The 17275-nt window shown below is 44.6% G+C and overlaps 1 protein-coding gene and 1 long non-coding RNA gene across 2 annotated transcripts in view; one reads left to right on the top strand and one right to left on the bottom strand.

Moving 5' to 3' along the window:
- The window catches only part of LOC134358562 (hydroxylysine kinase-like), a 43052-nt gene extending 42299 nt beyond the window's left edge, over positions 1–753 (bottom strand). The window contains exon 1 of the mRNA XM_063070933.1: positions 648–753. Within this exon, the coding sequence (XP_062927003.1) occupies positions 648–734 (87 nt within the window). The 5' untranslated portion in view covers positions 735–753. The remainder of the gene's footprint in view (positions 1–647) is intronic.
- Positions 754–5781: 5028 nt separating this feature from the next.
- On the top strand, positions 5782–16801 carry LOC134358563 (uncharacterized). Its single transcript, XR_010020898.1, has 3 exons — positions 5782–5884; positions 6736–6867; positions 16273–16801. It is a non-coding gene; the product is annotated as an uncharacterized LOC134358563 (long non-coding RNA).
- The last annotated feature ends 474 nt before the right edge of the window (positions 16802–17275 follow it).

The raw sequence follows: 17275 nt of genomic DNA, 5'->3' as shown, positions 1-17275 counted from the left end.
CCCAGTGGCCACCCATTTTATTAATCCCATTTCCCATTCCCATTCCGGTATGTCTATCCATGGCCTCCTCTACTGTCGCGATGAGGCCACAATCAGGCTGGAAGAACAACACCTTATATTCCGTCTGGGTGGCCTCAAACTTGATGGCGTGAGGCATCAATTTCTCGAACTTCCAGTAATGCCCCCTCTCCTCTCCTTCACCTTATCTGCTTGCCTGCTCATCGCCCCCCTCTGGTGCTCCTTCCCCCTCTTCTGTTGTATGTTCGCCGGGGACTCAGTTCCAACATTTCCATTCCCCCTCAGCCGGGTCCCAGTTCACACGCTCCCCTTAAATTTGCCCGGTCCACGTAGAACATGGAAAGAAAACATAAGTGTAATGACGTAATAATAAAAATAAAATACAAATCATCCAGTCCATCAAAACCTAAACCCCTGAGAGTGCCGGATTTTCGGAGTTTCACTGCACCTCCATTTGCTCCCCCTTTGTCCACAGTCAGTGCGAATGTCTCAGACAAACTGTCAGGCATTGAAATACTTCTGTAATGCAAGGAAACCTGTAGCCCAAAACTGGATACTGCTGTTTGAATTAATTGTACTGATGGTCCATTTAATCCAGATAAAAACTTGTCACATGTTCACAAACATACCTGAATCTTATTTCTACGATGAAACAACATCTGCACTAAAGAGTTTCCAGTGACGTGTGAAGGGTCCAGTTGAAGGGTCTTCGGCATGAAACACTGACTCTGTTTCTCTGTCCACTGACAGACCCACTGAATGACTTCAGAATTTCTGGTTTAATTCAGATTTTCAGCATTTGCTGCTGTTGGAATTCCATCGGGCTCGGGAGGAAGCGGGAAACAACATCGCCATTATCTGGTCAGATATATAATTGGAACTTCGATTACAGTATCAGTTTATTCTGTCCCATATTGTCTCAACCCTACAATCTATTTGAAGTCTAATTTCATATTTCAGTAAAAGGAAAGTTGATAAATATCACAATCGTTGACAAATCCTGCCAGCTCTTTGAAAAACCTGGGTTAGTCCCACTCCTTTGCATTTTCTCTAAATAGCACAGTGAACTGTCATATTGTTCTGCACCAGAGAGACAGACTTGTATTTACACAGATGAAGTGAGAAGCTCCGTTTTCCATGCTCCACCTTCCTCTCCTATCAGATTCCATTAACTACAGCCCATTGTTGAATTGAAATGGTTTATTATTATCACAGGTAGTGAGGTGAGCTGAAAATCTTGTCTTGCATTCTGTTATAGAACATAGAAACCTACAGCACATTACAGGCTGTTCGGCCCACAATCCAGGCAACGTCCTTGTAAATATCCTCTGCACTCTCTCCATAGTATCCACATCCTTCCTGTAGTGAGGTGACCAGAACTGAACACAGTACTCCAAGCGGGGTCTATATAGCTGAGATTTGTTCGGACAGATGAAATCATTACACAGTGCATTGAAATAGTATGAGGTAAAACAATAACAGAATGCCAAATGAAGAGTAACAGGCACAGAGAAAATGTAGTGCAGAAAACAATGAAGTGCAAGATCATAATCAGGTGGACAGTGAGTTCAAGAGACTATCTTAACATAGGAAACCAACAGGTCAGGCAGCATCTATGACAATGAATAAACAGTCGACATTTTCAGCCAACATCCTTCATCAGGACTGGAAAGGAAGGTGGGAGATACCAGAATGAAAAGGTGGGCGAGAGGAAGGAGGACAAGCTAGAAGGGGATAGGTGAACCAGATGGCTGGGAAATGTAAAGGACTGGAGAAGAAGAATTCTGAACCATAGGAGAAAAGGAAGAAGGAGGAGCATCAGGGGGAGGTGATAGGCAAGTGAGGAGAAGTGGTAAGAGGACCATTTGCCATAAAGTAAAGGCATCCGTTAGTCTTGCGAGACTATGGATCTGCACCTGGAAAGTCTTCACTCTCCAGGGCGCAGGCCTGGACAAGGTCATATGGAAGACCAGCAATTGCCCATGCTGCAAGTCTCCCCTCTCCACGACACCGATGTCGTCCAAGGGAAGGGCATTAGGACCCATACAGCTTGGCACCAGTCGCAGAGCAATGTGTGATTAAGTGCCTTGCTCAAGGACACAACACGTTCCCTCGGCTGGGGCTCGAACTCACGATCTTCAGGTCGCTAGTCCAGTGCCTTAACCACTTGGCCACGTGCCCACATTTGCCATACCAAACCATTATCCATCCAGTAGAGTGCTTTCTATACTGAATCCACAAAATGTTGGTAAGGGTTGAAGAGGACATTCCAAATTTCTTTCGCCTCCTGACGAAGGTGAGCTTTATTAGCCACGGTGTCTTTGTGGTTAGATCAAGACAGCTTATTGGTAATGGTCACTCCTAGGAAGTTGAACCTCTCAACCCTCTCATCCTCAACACCATTGATGCAGGAGCATGTGCACTGTCTCCCTCCGCAACCCCCCCCCCCCCCCAGCGGACGATAATGACCAGCTCTTTTGTTATGCTGACATTGAGGGAAAAGTTGTTGTCATGACATCATGTTACAAAGCCCTCAATCCCCTTCCTGTACTCCAACTCATTGCTATTTGAGATATGCTATTTGCAACATCATCTGCAAACCTGTAGAAGGAGTTGGAGCAGAATTTGTCCACACGTCACGAGTGTACAGGGAGTAGAGTAAGGGGCCGAGGACACAACCTTGTAGGACACCAGTGCTGAGAATAATTGTGGTGGAGGTGTTGCCTATAGGCGTCTGAGGGTCAGAAAGTCAGGATCCAGTTGCAGAGGTGAGCACTGATTCCTAGGATCTGGAGTTTGGTGATGAGTTTGTTTGGAATTTTAGTACTGAATGCAGAGTGGTAGTCAATAAACAACAGTTGTCATGATTTTCATTTTGCCCTTCTTCATCAGCCTATCACTAATCCTTAACTGGATCAAGAGAGAGAGAGAGGGGCTGGGGGGAGAGAGGGAGGGAGAGAGAGAGAGAGATAAAAAAAAATAAAAATCACAGGACCTTTTATGATGACCAATTAAACTGCTAACCAGTACACCTCTGAATTGTAGGAGGAAAGCAGAGCATCTGGAGGAAACATATGTTCATCGGGGAACGTGCAGATGGACAGTGGTGGGAATTGAACCCAGTTCAATAGTGCCGTAAGGTGTTACAGTAACTAAATGTACTGCCCACTGGCCAGCTCTTTCTCCCCTCTTCCTCTTACTGCTTTATACTGGCTATCTCCCCTCTGTCATCCAGCCCTGGATCTTGACGTAAAATGGTGACTGTCCATTTCCCTCCATAGATGCAGCCTGACCCATTGAGTTCCTACACAATCTTCTTTATATCTCAAAGCACTTTGCAGCCAATAATGTACCTGTGAGGTGTAGTTATGTATGTAGTATTGAGAAATATCTGTCGGGAAGGATGCAGTACATTACGGTTGTAAAATTATTAGCTAAATTGAAGGACAAAGGCATTGCAGATATATATTTAATTTTTCAGTAATATTTGAGTAATATTGGAAGTATATTGTTGATTAATCATTCTTTGTAGTTTAATTCATTATGGGCTATATGTAAAAGTAAGTGAATGGCATACATCATCACACCGTCATATCATGTTTGCATTCCTCATGAAAAGTAAATGCGATGGCCTGGATAAGATTTCTACTGCTATGCTGTAGGTATTTCATTTTATCAGTTTTCTGCAAAAGCAATGTATCCTGCTGGTAGAATGTTTTGGTTTAGGCTAAAGATAAGAAGCCCTACTGTTCAACTTAGGAATGTGGTGTCAGCCAATCAGGATGGTGGGATCTGGAGAAAGTTCTAGAGAGAGCAGGGTGGAGGGAGTTTTCTGACGGACAGTAGTCCGGTCTGGAATCTTTCGGTGGGACCTGCAGAGCGGGACAGAAGGAAGATGCCATTAGAATAAGAGTCCCCATTGCAAGAAGTGCTTTGTGCAGATGAATGGTTCCAAGGAGGGAGTATAATACCCCTGAGAGAGAGAGAGAGAGAGAGAGAGAGAGAGCCAGTTTGCTCAAGATGGTCTTTGAGGGAAGTTTGAAAAGATGGCGGGTGTTTTCACACAGACTGTGGGTCCAGCAATAAGAGATACACCCCCGAATACTCCAGTACGAGCTCCAACGCTTGTATGCACATTTGGCTGGTTTCACTGTAATGGGCCCTTTTCTTTTTTGTTTCTTTTTCCTATTAACTGTTTGATAAAACTGTAATTAGTAAATATGTTTTCTTTATAATATTATGCAGTGTACGATCTGTTATTCCTTGCCGATCGATAATTGTGTGTGGGCAGCAATTACACAGCCTTCGCTCAAATCTCGGTTTCTTTAATCAGAACACCTGTTTGGTTGAGCCCCAAATCATATCGACTCTAGACATCTACTGTTTATGAAAGGTGGCCTTCTCACCACTGAATCACATGGCTGTTAGCAGAGATAGCTAACGAGTCAAGTCTGTATACGAGCCCTGGTGAGGGGGTTGCATAAAGAACAAAGTTTATTCCTGGCTCCCTGTTTCTCTTTCGAATAGTTTTATATTTTGGAGTTACAAAACATAACAAGGGGCTGGTAAGGCATAGAAATAATTTATATAACCTGACTCATGCAGATCCCCAGCCAGCGTACAGCAAAGGGTGCAGTATTTACAGAATAGTGACTGGAGATAATATGTTTGCAGTTAACTTATGCACAGTAAGGAGTCACAAAGGATTCCCATTGTAATGAAGAAATAATCTAACTTGGGCTAAGTACTGATGAGGCTCTCTTGTTATTCTTCTTTAGAATAACTCTGTCAGATGCTTTAACCTCCTCCCAGCAGGTCCAGTATGCTCTCAGTCTGTTGTTTGATCCCAACGTCTGACATCAGACACCCTCGCGGAACACGATGGCAACAGCCAGGGTTTGTGCTCACTATCTGGAGTGTGGCCTGAGCTCTCGAGCCTCTGACCTAGAGGTGAGAATTCTGAGCTGCAGCCGGGAGATTCATCAGCGCATCAGGCACAGCCGTCTGCAGCGATCAGACACCACACTGCCTCAGGGCTTTGGAACTAACAAGTAGCCCTCTCAGTTGGACAACATCTTGCTGCGTTTGTTCAATGTATTCCTACAAGTGTTTTGAACCGTGATGGTCTGCCAGCAATGAATTCTTAGAATGGGAACTCAAACTGTTAAGTGCACAACCTTATAAAATCATTTAACTGTTAAAAAAATTCCATCATTGTGGTTTATGAGCAACGATGAGTTTATATTGTTTAACAGCGATGGGTTTTCAGGTATTCTTCACTGAGTTGAGAATTAACAGCATGATAGGGCGTATTCCTTAATGTGTCAGGCTGAAAGAAAGTTCAGATTTCAGCTTCAATCAGAAGAACCCTTTCTAAAGATCTCCTATCCCAATGTGCAAAGCCTTTGCACCATCTACTGACAGGAGAGTGAAGCCATTCTGTGTTCTTGTGTAACACTCACAAAATTCTGGTGGAGCTCAGCAGATCAGGCAGCATCTATGGAGGGAAATGAACTGTTCACATGTTGGGCTGAGATCTTTCATAAAACTGAAACTGTTTATTCCCTCCTGACCTGTTGAGCTTCTCCAGCACTTTGTGTGTGTTGCATCTGCAGAGCTGCTTGTGTCCCTGTACTCGCGTGGTTGGTTCAACAGCATACCAGGAGTTTGGAACCAACCATCTCAGACTTCCCAGCAACACCCACATCCCGTGAATAAAAACAAAAAAAGTTGCCCTTTGAATCTCAATGAATAGGTAGCAAAGTCCGTAAGAAGAGGCAGACTGGGTTGGCACACATTTGATATGCACTGGATTTTCATTAATCCCGACCATAATCAGCAAGTGAAAGATGTGAAAAGTTTAAAGGTAATTTTAAACTAACTCACTCATCAGGAAAGGAATTGGAGCAAAGCACAAACTGCTGAAGGAACTCTGTGGTTGGGCTGCACCTATGGAGGGAAACGGCCAGTTACCATTTTGGAAGTGGACTGGAAGCTTGAGGGGAGATAGACTGGAAGGAGGGAAGGGAAGGGCTGGGACAGGAACTAGTGAGTGAGAGGTGGATCCAGGTGAGGGGAGCTAGGCTGGAAAGAAGGAAGGGGTGGGACAGGAGGTAGTGGGTGATAGGTGGATCCAGGTGAGGGGAGATAGGCTGGAAAGAAGGAAGGGAAGGGCTGGGACAGGAACTAGTGAGTGAGAGGTAGATCCAGGTGATGGGTGATAGGCTTGATAGAGGGAAGGGAAGGGGTGGGACAGGAGGTAGTGGGTGATAGGTGGATCCAGGTGAGGGGAGATAGGCTGGAAAGAAAGAAGCGGTGGGGCAGGAGGTAGTGGGCAATAGGTGGAGCCAGGTGAGGGGAGATAGGCTGGTGGTGGAGGGAAGGGTGAAGGTAGAGACAGAGTTTCGAAGTTAGGTGGAAGTAAGAATCTGCTGCATATGATGGAATCTGGTAAGATAGGAAGGTGATGAGTAGAACCAGATGAGGGAGATGGTGTGATTAACTGGAGGGAGAGGTCCCAGTGGAAGGAGTGTGTGATGAGGGGCCGTTAGAAAGAAGAGACTGTGTGGAAGGACCTTGGTGCTTCAGAAGAAGAGAGAAGCTGACACAGGCAGAGCAGATTGAGAAGGGACAGGATCTAATATCCCACTAGATATGTAGAACAATATTGGGTTTAAACTAACAGTTAGCCCAATCCATTTCTCTTTGTCTGCACAGGGATCCTATGGACTTCAGAACAGACAGCACATCCTACCATCGAAGCATCTTGAAAGGGCGGTGCTTCAGGAAAGCAGCATCCACCATTAAGGAACCTCATGCCCTGTTTGTGTAATTACCACCAGGGAGGAGGTACGAGAGCCTGAAGACACACACTCAGTGTTTTAGGATCAGCTTCTTCCCCTTGGCCATCTATGAACCCATGAACACTACCTTATGATTCCTTTTTTTGCACTATTTATTTATTCATCAATTAATTAATTTATTTCTCTCTTTCTTTTATGAAACATAGTAATATTAACATCTTGCCCTGTGCTGCAGCCACAAAACAACAATTTGCATGACATTTGTAAGTGATAATAAACCTGATTCTGACTCTGAATAATGAGTTGTTGATTTCAGAGCCACTTCCTCCCAGACAGCTTCACTGGTTGTTCTCTGGACAGTGAGAGCGGGAGGGGATATTGGGGTGGGGTGGTGTGAACTGGCACAGTGATGAACCTGGACCAGGGTCATGTGGTGTGCAGTGCCATGACATGGCGTGGCATGGTTGGGAATTTGTTGTTTTGTGCCAGCAGTTCAGTGCAGGCATAACACATTTTTATAAGTTACAATAAATAATCATGCAAAAGATAAATGGCGAGGTGGTGTTCATGGGTTCAGAAATCTGATAGCGGGGAAGACACATTATGTCCTCAATGGTGGGGAGGCTCGTGTCTGTGACAGATTCTTCACCATTAGCATTGAATCTTCGCTGAGTAAGCAATTCAAGGGATACGAGGAAAGGCAAGTAAAGAGAGGTGAAATACAGGGCAGCCATATTTTATGGGATCCTCCTCCTCTCCTTCGTAATTCACCGATTATTCAGCACAGCATCATTCCAAAATCTAGCTTCAACTGCTGGGATGAGGTGAGGTGTTTCCTGTGAGCCTTTAGATTTTCTTTACAAATATAACTCTGAACAGAGCGGTACAGTCAGTACAGGCCCCTTGGCTCATTATGCTGTGCTGGGCCTTTAACCTACTCCAAGATCGATTTAACCCTTCCTTCCCATCTGACCTGATAATTACACCCTCTGGTATTATCCATTTCTGCCCTGGAAGAAAGTCCACTCTATCAAAGCACCTTGAACAAATCACCTCTTGTCTTCCTTCTCTCCAGAGAGAAAAGTCCTGCTTTGCTCAATCTATCCTCATAAGCCATGCTCTTCAATCCAGGCAACATCCTCTTAGCAATCCCCCTTTGCGATGGTTAAATTCACAGAGTAGAAGGTGACTGGAAAACTTAAGTCACCATAAATTATGGACTTCAACAAGGCCTTTGACACGGTCCTGCATAGGAGGCTGATCTGGAGGGTTAGGTCCTATAGGTTTCCACAAATAAAATGTAGTGAGGCGTTTTATGTTTAATGAAACCTGTAACACATTTTATTCAACTCTGAAACCTAAACAAAAGCCTGCTAAAAATCCTTACGACGTCATCACATCAGAACAATCTCTCAAAGCGAAACCTCAACTCAATGTTGATGGTTGTAAATTATGTACATTTTTCCTAATTTCATTACCCTACACAGCGCCCCCCCAAATTCACTAAAACCAGCACTGTGAGTCTGTCTGGTCCCCGTACGAGCTGCTTGGCTCGTTTCCTGTGTTCCATGGCTGGAGGAACCGCGGGGGCCTCTGGCTGGTCCAGAGGTTCATTGACACGCTGATGGTCATGTTGTGATGCCAGAGGCATGGCAACAGAATACTGCAAATCTCGGCGGGTCAGTTTGAAGCGATCTACCGAAATGCATTCAGGTTTATCCCTCTTATCTGTGACAAAAATCTTTTCACCCCATTTCAAAGCATGGAACGACCCATCATAGGGGGGCCTAAGGGGATGTTGGTGTGCGTCATGGTGGATGAAAACAAACGAGGCGGAATGTAGGTCAACAGGAACCCAAGAGAGCTGTACGCCATGATGGGAGATCGGGATGGGTGAAAAGGAATTGAATTCACTGAGGAGGGACCAGGTAGCTGTGGCATCAGGAATAAAGTCAACTAACACTTGTAATGTCTGTCCGGACACCGACTCTGTCAAGGATGACTGCAGGTTCTCTTCTGGAGCCATTCTGAGCCCCAGCAGGACCCACGGGAGATGATCACCCCAAACCTCATTGGTCAGGGAAGCCCTCTGAGTAGTCTTTAAGGAGCGGTGAAATCACCCGCACAGGCCATTGGACTGCGGGTGATATGCTGTGGTGTGATGTATCCTAACGCAGAGGTTCTGGGCCATTGCACCCCAGAGGTCTGATATGAACTGGGGACCGCGATCAGAGGAAGTATCAGATGGGGCGCCAAACCGAGTAACCCAGGTGCTGATGAACACCCAAGTCTGTGGCTGTCGTTGATGCTAGTTTGATACGTCATGGTACAAAGGTGCGTGAAACCATGGGATAGGGAAAGAGGACCAGCAAGGTCCACAATGACATGGTCAAACTGTCGCTCAGGGACCTCAAAAGGTTCCAATGGTGCCTGAACATGACGGTTAACTTTTGCCCGCCGGCACTCCACGCAGGCTGCAGTCCAATCATGCACGTCCTTTCTAAGGCCGTGCCAAACAAACTTTAGTGCCACCAGTTTCTGTGAGGCCTTTAGGCCCAGATGTGAGAGGCTATGTATTGAGTCAAAAATGGTCCACCTCCAGTTTGCGGGCACCATGGGGCGAGGGTGAACGGTTGGGACATTGCACAGGACAGAAATCCCGGCTTCCCTGAACTTAATGTCAGCCAACTGCAGACCTGTGACTGAGCCTCAGCTTGTACAAACCAAGTGATGGCATTTTACTCCCAAAACCCCGGCAGCTTCAAAGCATCTGCATTGGCCAACATGTTCAATAGCTCCGCAATCGTACCGGGGTCACCGATGTAGGTTTTCGCAAATAAAACTAAATGAGGTGTTTTATCTTTAATGAAACCCCTAACACATTGTCTTGAACTCTGAAACCTACAGACAAAACCATGCTAAAAATCCCCATATAACGTCATCACGCCAGATCAGACTCTTACGCTGAAACTCCAACTCAATGTCGATGGATGTGAATTACGTTCATTTCTCCCAATTATGACAGATTACAGTCCCATGGGGTCCAGTGTCAGCTGGCCAAAACTGGCCTGGTTGTGTCTGGCCAGAGTGATCTTGCAGGGTTGTATCTCAGAGAGGTGGACCTGTGGCCTGCGATGTTCCACAGGGGTCAGTGGGCCTGTGACCTGAGGTGTTTCAGAGAGGTGGACCTGTGACCTGCGGTGTTCCCCAGGGGTCAGTGCTGGGTCTGCTGTTATTTGTCATCTGTATTAATCATTTGGATGAGAATATAGTCGGTATGTTTAATAAGTTTGCAGATGACACCAGATCGGTGATGGAGTGTACAGTGAAGACTGTTATCTACAATTGTGACGCGAGATCTAGGTGAGGATGATTGGATGCACGTGCTGGAGTACCTGAGGCTGGAATCAAGACACAATGCAAAACTTAAACGAGAACAGAGAACTAACTGGACCCTAGCCGATAATCCAAGTAGAGCTGACGATAGAGCACTGAACCTCCATTCAGGTGCTCCTTACATATTGAAATCCTGATGCCAAAACATGGCTGCCAATTACTGGGACAGTCCTGAATCCTTAAAGTGACCGCAGCGGTATCCGTATTCTGCAAGAGTCAGAGCGTCTAAAGCCCAGAAGCTGGTGCGGTTGGGTGTGTATCGTAACAGGACCTCCTCCCCGTTGAACCTTGTGGAACACCTCAAGTCACAGGTCCACCTCTCAGAAACACAACTGTCCAACATCACTCTGCCTCATACAACCAAGCCAGTTAAGGCCAGCTCCTGACAGCCCTGGTTGATCAGAGAAACAATGATGGTAGTCGTGGATGAGAGCCGAACCCAAGATGTCCCTTTCAGGAACCCAGCACCATTCCTCGGGTCTGGATCCTTCCCAGTCCATGAGGAACTGCCAAACACCCTTAACAGTTTGTGTATCCAATTTTCTTCTCATGGTGAAGACCTGTTCCCCATCGACAAACCTGGGGGGTGGCGGGACTCATGGTTGGGGTTAAAGGACTGGAGTTCACAGGTTTTAATTTGGAAATGTGGAAAGTGGGATTGATCTTGAGGTCCTGGGGAAATGCAGGGTGTAAGCTACTGGGTTTACTTCCCTGAGAACCTTGAAGGGTCCAATGAACTTGGGCCCCAATTTCCTAGATCCCATCTGGAGAGGCAAATCCTGAGTCGACAGCCAGACCTGTTGCCCAGGTTGCAAAACTGGTCCCTGTCTTCTCTTGCAGTTAGACTTTATCTCAGCCTTCCAGGTAGAGGCCAACAAAATCTCCCTTGCCCTAGTCCATTTCTCCTTGCAGGTTGGAAGTGATCTTCAGCCACAGGAGACCCAATCTCTGCCTCCTGCTCAGGGAAAAGTGGCAGAGAATACCCAAACTGGCATTCAAACAGAGACATCCCATGTGCCAAATGCTGCCAAGTGTTGAGGGTGACCACTGTCCTAGTTGCACCATTCATCTGATCTTTCTGAGGCCAGGCATCTTAGGATTCATTCTAAATCTTGGTTCACCTGCTCCGTCTGGCCATTGGACTGCGGGTGAAATCCAGAGGAAAGTCTTGCTGTTTTCCCTATCAGTTTACAGATCACCCTCCAAAAACGTGACACAAATTGCGGACTGTGATCTATTAAACTATGGAGCTCAGATTTAGAGTGAATGGGGAAGGATTTAACGGGGACCTGAGGGGAAATTTTTTCACTCAGAGGAAGGTGGGTATATAGAAAAGGTGCCAGAGAAAGTGATAGAAGTGAGGACAATTTCAATGTTTAATAGACATTTAGACAGGTACAGATTGGGCCTCGTCAGCCACGGTTGGCAGCTCACCTACGACAAGGAAAACTCTGATCTCAAACCTCCATTGCCTTGCGGATATATCTACTCATGGGGAAGGCTTCAGGAGTAAACCCCAAGAGAAAAATTCAGAACTAGAGTCCCTAAGGCGGTCTTGCATTGAGTTCAATGCTGACTGGCAACTTCTGTGATGCTGATGGTACCAAACTGTATCTGTCTCTTCATTTCCTTTGGGTTCATCAGATGTGTGGAGAGAGGGAGCTTGCTACATGGGCAACAGCTTACTCTCCATATCGTACTGCCCAGGCTTGCATATCTAGACAGCTAGGACACAATATCCATGATCAACTCTGACCAATGGAGGTCTTAGAGACAGGCACATGAATAGGAAAGGTTTAGAAGGATATGGCCCAAATGCAGGCTAATGGGACGAGCTCATATTGGCCATTTGGTCAGCATGGACAAGTTGGGTTGAAGGACTTACTTCCATTCTCTGATTATGACCAGAGTCTCGCAGGTTCCATAAAGGCTGCATTCAGACTTCCTGCAAAGGCCCATCTCCTTCTTGCCCAGTACAATTGGACTGTAAGTAAAGGGTCATTGGAAGCATTCATCAACATCTCAGAGGATCTTTCCTGGGCCCAGTGTGTTGATGCAATCATGAAGGAGGCATGCCAGCAGCTATACAGTAATTCATTAGGAGTTCGAGGAGATCACCAAAGACCTTGGGAAATTTCTACCAATGTACGGTGGAGAGCATTCTGATTAATTGCTTCTCCACCGGGTATGGAGACTCCAATGGACTGGATTGAAAAAAAGCTGCAGAGAGCTGTAAACTCCCCCCTCTCCATCACGAGCACCACCATGTCCAACATGAAGGACATCTACAAAAGGCAGTGCCTCATGTCGGGTGCATCGTTAAAGTGTATCATTAGAGTGTATCATTAAAGACCCTCATCACCCAGGACATGCCCTCTTCTCATTGCTTCCATCAGGGAGGAGGTACAGGAGCCTGAAGAGACACACTCAATGTTTTAGACACAGTTTCTTCCTCTCCACCATCAGATTTCTGAATAGTTCATTGAAAATTACTTCATTATTTCTCCTCTGCATCATTTATTTATTTTATTCTTTTATTGTAACTGACAGAAGTTTTTTTGATGACCTGCACTTTGCTGCCACAAATTAACAAATTTCACGATATATATCAATTATAATAAACCTGACTCTGATTCACCTAAGTGGCTATGCTGAAATCACTGGTAAGCTGTAGGCAGGCTGGCAAAAACTGAGACTGAGTGTAGTCTAAGGTTAAAGGACTGTGTGCGTGTGTGCGTGCGTGTGTGTGTGTGTGTGTGTGTGTGTGTGTGTGCTGTCACTAACGCAAAACTGGCTGCAGAGAGGAGAGTTGGAGACTTGCAGCCACTATCTGATAGTGCAGGCATCACTCAACAGTGATGTGCCTCTCCTGGCACTGGTCAGATTCCTGGTTCTTTACCAACGAGGTAGGTTACCCTGACCCTCAATCAAAATTGGATGAGTCAAAGGCTTTTGAAATCATTCATAATGCCCCCGTCAGTTCTGCACTTGGCCTAGAGAAAATCCCTGGAACTGGTGAAGAAGTTTTTGTCAGCCTCACATTCCCAGGTGAAGACGTCAAACACATGGACCTTGCACCCTGATGCTCAGCTAACGGGAATAGATGGCTGATGATCTTTGAAGGTGGCAGGTAACATCAAAAAGGTTAGAAAATCCATTCAAGGTCTCAAAAGCTTTTTAAATAAGGCAAGGACCTAAGCCTAAAAAAATTAAACCTAAACACCTAAATTAAACTTTAAAACTTATAGAACTGAAACTTTATCAAAGTCTGCTTGGGCCTCTGCTGGAGATTGGTCCATTTCTGCTCACCACATGTTGGACAGGTTCCTGGAGAATTCACCACACGATTCCATGCCTGCCAATTGAAGTAGCTACCTATTTCACATCTCCAACACTTGTTTCTAAACCCACTGAAAAATTAGCTCAGAAAAAAATGGATGGATGTGGCTGTTTTAATACCCTTATGATTTTTCTCCTAAATGCTCCAGAGATTAAGTATTGGCCATTGGGAGAGGGGGTTGGTAATAGTAGTTTAACAATAATAAATGCCAAGCCCTTGGGCAGGGTACAAAGGGGATGTATTGATGTTCGTTGAAAGAAAAAGACTGGGAGAAATTTCCTGCATTTCTTCAAGGGAAAATGCATTGAGATAGTCTCTAGGAGTAGCAAGATCTGGGATAATGGACTTTGGTTTTGCTGAGGAGCTGAGTCTACCCACCCTGTGGGAGAGCGCAGTGGGAGGAAGTTATGTTAGAGGCAAAAAGTGATTTCCAGTCACAGAAAGCTTTGCAAAAACCAGACTGACTTAGAAACTAAAGGGTGAGGCAGTTGGCCACCATTCTGTTCCCAAACAATCTGGCTGCTGTGGGAAAGAATTAATTGACTCAGAAATAACGTATTTGCTGGGAATCCATTCAAATATTTGCAGACTTACAGGCAATTGTCCCTGGAACAGTTATCGGCTCAAGTCCCATTCGAGAGTTCAATATGTAGGCTCACTCCATGATGCACTGCTGCCAAGTTTTTAACCTTGCAGGTGAATTAAGAAGGTATTTTAAGACCTATTTTTGAAACACAGCACCAATATTTATCATTCAACCAATGTCAATAAACCAGATTAATTAATCTGTCACATCTGGCACTGCGCTGAGGACATTTACTCTCTGCTGACCTCACGACCAACTGCAATTTAGAACTGAGTGAAATATGACGTAGTTAGTCACACAACTTTCATTCTCCTTTTCTGTCCTTCAGTCCCAGACCAATTTATTTCGGTTCTGTGCCCCTTAGATTGTTTACAATTATCTTGATATTGTGAAAATGTTGCGCTGACATTATCAATTGGCAGTCCAGGAACAGTCTTGCTATTCTGGTTCCTGGGAGGACATGTGCGCAGATGTTAACATTACAGACCTGCATTTTCCCAAGTATTAATTTCAATGACAGAAAAAAAAATCAGTAAGGCTGCATACTAAACACTCAAAGTACTTTCACAACTGTTTGTGCTCCTAAAGGCTGTGTACCAAGAGAAATAATCCATCAAGTTTGTTCTTGGAAAGCTGGGTATCACTGACCTCACTCTTTGCCCAACTCTGGTAGTCAATTCCAGGACACAGTTAAAAATTACCCACAATGTTGTGGGACCAGTCGTGTATATTATGTGGTCTGTCCAGAGCCGAACATCATTACTACTGTGTCTGTACAGTCAGAATAACACACAGGCCTTGTTCAGTGCCTACCCTGTCTCCACTCAGTCATGGTGCTGCATTCTGAAAGTAGGAGAATCCTACCGGTTCATCTATCACCCACAAGCAGTGAGAATAGGATTGTTTATTATTCACAGCACATACATTCTGATCACTTTCTCTACTATATGGGGACAATAAGATAGATATATATAGAAGCAACTACATAAAATTAACACAGTACTAAATGGTAGGGTATAAAACCGTACTCTCAGCATCAGACAATAAAAAAAATCATATCCTTTTCAGAAACGACAGCAGGAAACCTTAGAAAAAAACTTCTAGCCATAAGTTAGGCTGCCAGCTTTGTGCTAATTAGAAGGCGGAGTAATGTACTTTCCTGTTTAACCCTTACATACTGTTCAGGTCAAATTTGATCCGTTTTGACATTTGACAGCAGTAAAAACACCCTAAATGCCTTTTTTTTTTTAGCCGAAATTTGATGACTTTTCCTAAAGTGACCCAAAATGAGCAAAAATGAAAATATTTAAATATGTTATCCTTTTGTACAGGTGCTACAAATTTTTGTAAATTGAGGCTGCTCCGGGTCAAATTTGACCCGTATCTATTGAAATAGATTTTAGATCTCTGAAACATTAATTAAGGATTAATCACCCATTTATTAATATCAGATAGGCTAATTATACATTCTAAATAGATCTGTGGTTCAAAATTTGGTATAGACAGTTGTTATGAGGAGATTCTTGGGCTGGGTCAAAATTGACCTGGACCATACTGTGAAGGCGTAGAATATGAACTGTATGTAAGGGTTAAGATCAAATAAATCACAATAATCAATTTTTGGCTTGCAGGCTACATAATCAAAGCCTCCACCCACCACGGAATTCTCCCTTCACCCTCGTTGCATCAGACAATAGATACAAAAGCCTGAAAGCTCACACCACCAGGCTCAAAAACAGCTTCTATCTGACCCTTGAATATGCCTCTTGTCCTGCACTCTGTTACTGTTTTTCCCTTGTACTGCCTCAATGCACTGATGTGCTGAAATCACCTGTATGGATGCCATGCAAAACAGAGTTTTTCACTGAACCTCGATATGTGACAGTAATAAACCAATTAACTGTCATAGAAAGATCATGACAAGCGCATTCTGTGCACGGGATATAATGGATGTCATATATCATAGAAGCTCTTTAAAATATGTTACCACCAATATTTGAACCTAAACATCAACTTTTCTATTTGTGAGACCTTTCTGTTGGAAAATCCTCTCTACATTTTTTACAATACAATAGTTCCTACTTTGCACAGATACTTCAGTGGGAGTGATGTCAATATCTGTTAAGTAGGTACCGTGCACAATCCTGATTTGATGGAGACAGACGTGAGAAGCACGGAGGAACATCTGGAGAAACTTCTGAAATGCCCGCTTCGCTGCCGCTGCTACTGTGCGATCGAGAATCTCCGGAGGGGATGGCCCCAAATCCTTGGCTTTGCCTATTGCCTGTTGCTGGGGCTGGGGTCGAAGCGCTTGGCAGAGATGGTGTCGGAGGGCTGGTCAGAGGCTCAAAGTTTTTGGACGGACTGAAGAGTCGGCTGTGGTCGGGTGCTTCCAGGGTGCTGCATCGGCAAGTTTGCGGCGCTGGAGGTTCATGGCAGGGAGAGTTTTTCTTCCTTCTACCATCTGCATGAGATGATGGGACTTTCGAGAGACTTTGAGACTTTTTTTTTACCGTGCCCATGGTCTGTTCTTCATCAAATTACAGTATTGTTTTGCACTGTTGTAACTATATGTTATAATTATGTGATTTTTGTCAGTTTTTCAGTCTTGGTTTGTCTTGTGTTTCTGTGATATCATTCTGGAGGAACATTGTATCATTTCTTAATGCATGCATTACTAAATGGCAATAAAAGAGGACTGTGTGTCCTCATAATCTAATCTAATCTAAGACATTCCTGTGACTAGTGGTGTGCCACAGGGATCAGTGCTGGGTCCATTGTTATTTGTCATCTATATCAATGATCTGGATGATAATGTGGTAAATTGGATCAGCAAGTTTGCTGATGATACAAAGATTGGAGGTGTAGTAGACAGTGAGGAAGGTTTTCAGAGCCTGCAGAGAGACTTGGACCAGCTGGAAAAATGGGCTAAAAATGGCAGATGGAGTTTAATACTGACAAGTGTGAGGTATTGCACGTTGGAAGGACAAACCAAGGTAGAACATACAGGGTTAATGGTAAGGCACTGAGGAGTGCAGTGGAACAGAGGGATCTGGGAATACAGATACAAAATTCCCTAAAAGTGGCGTCACAGGTAGATAGGGTCATAAAGAGAGCTTTTGGTACATTGGC

The sequence above is a fragment of the Mobula hypostoma genome, chromosome 18 (genome assembly GCF_963921235.1).
Source record: "Mobula hypostoma chromosome 18, sMobHyp1.1, whole genome shotgun sequence".
Lineage (NCBI taxonomy): Eukaryota > Metazoa > Chordata > Chondrichthyes > Myliobatiformes > Myliobatidae > Mobula > Mobula hypostoma.
This window is presented reverse-complemented; position numbering and strand designations above follow the sequence as displayed.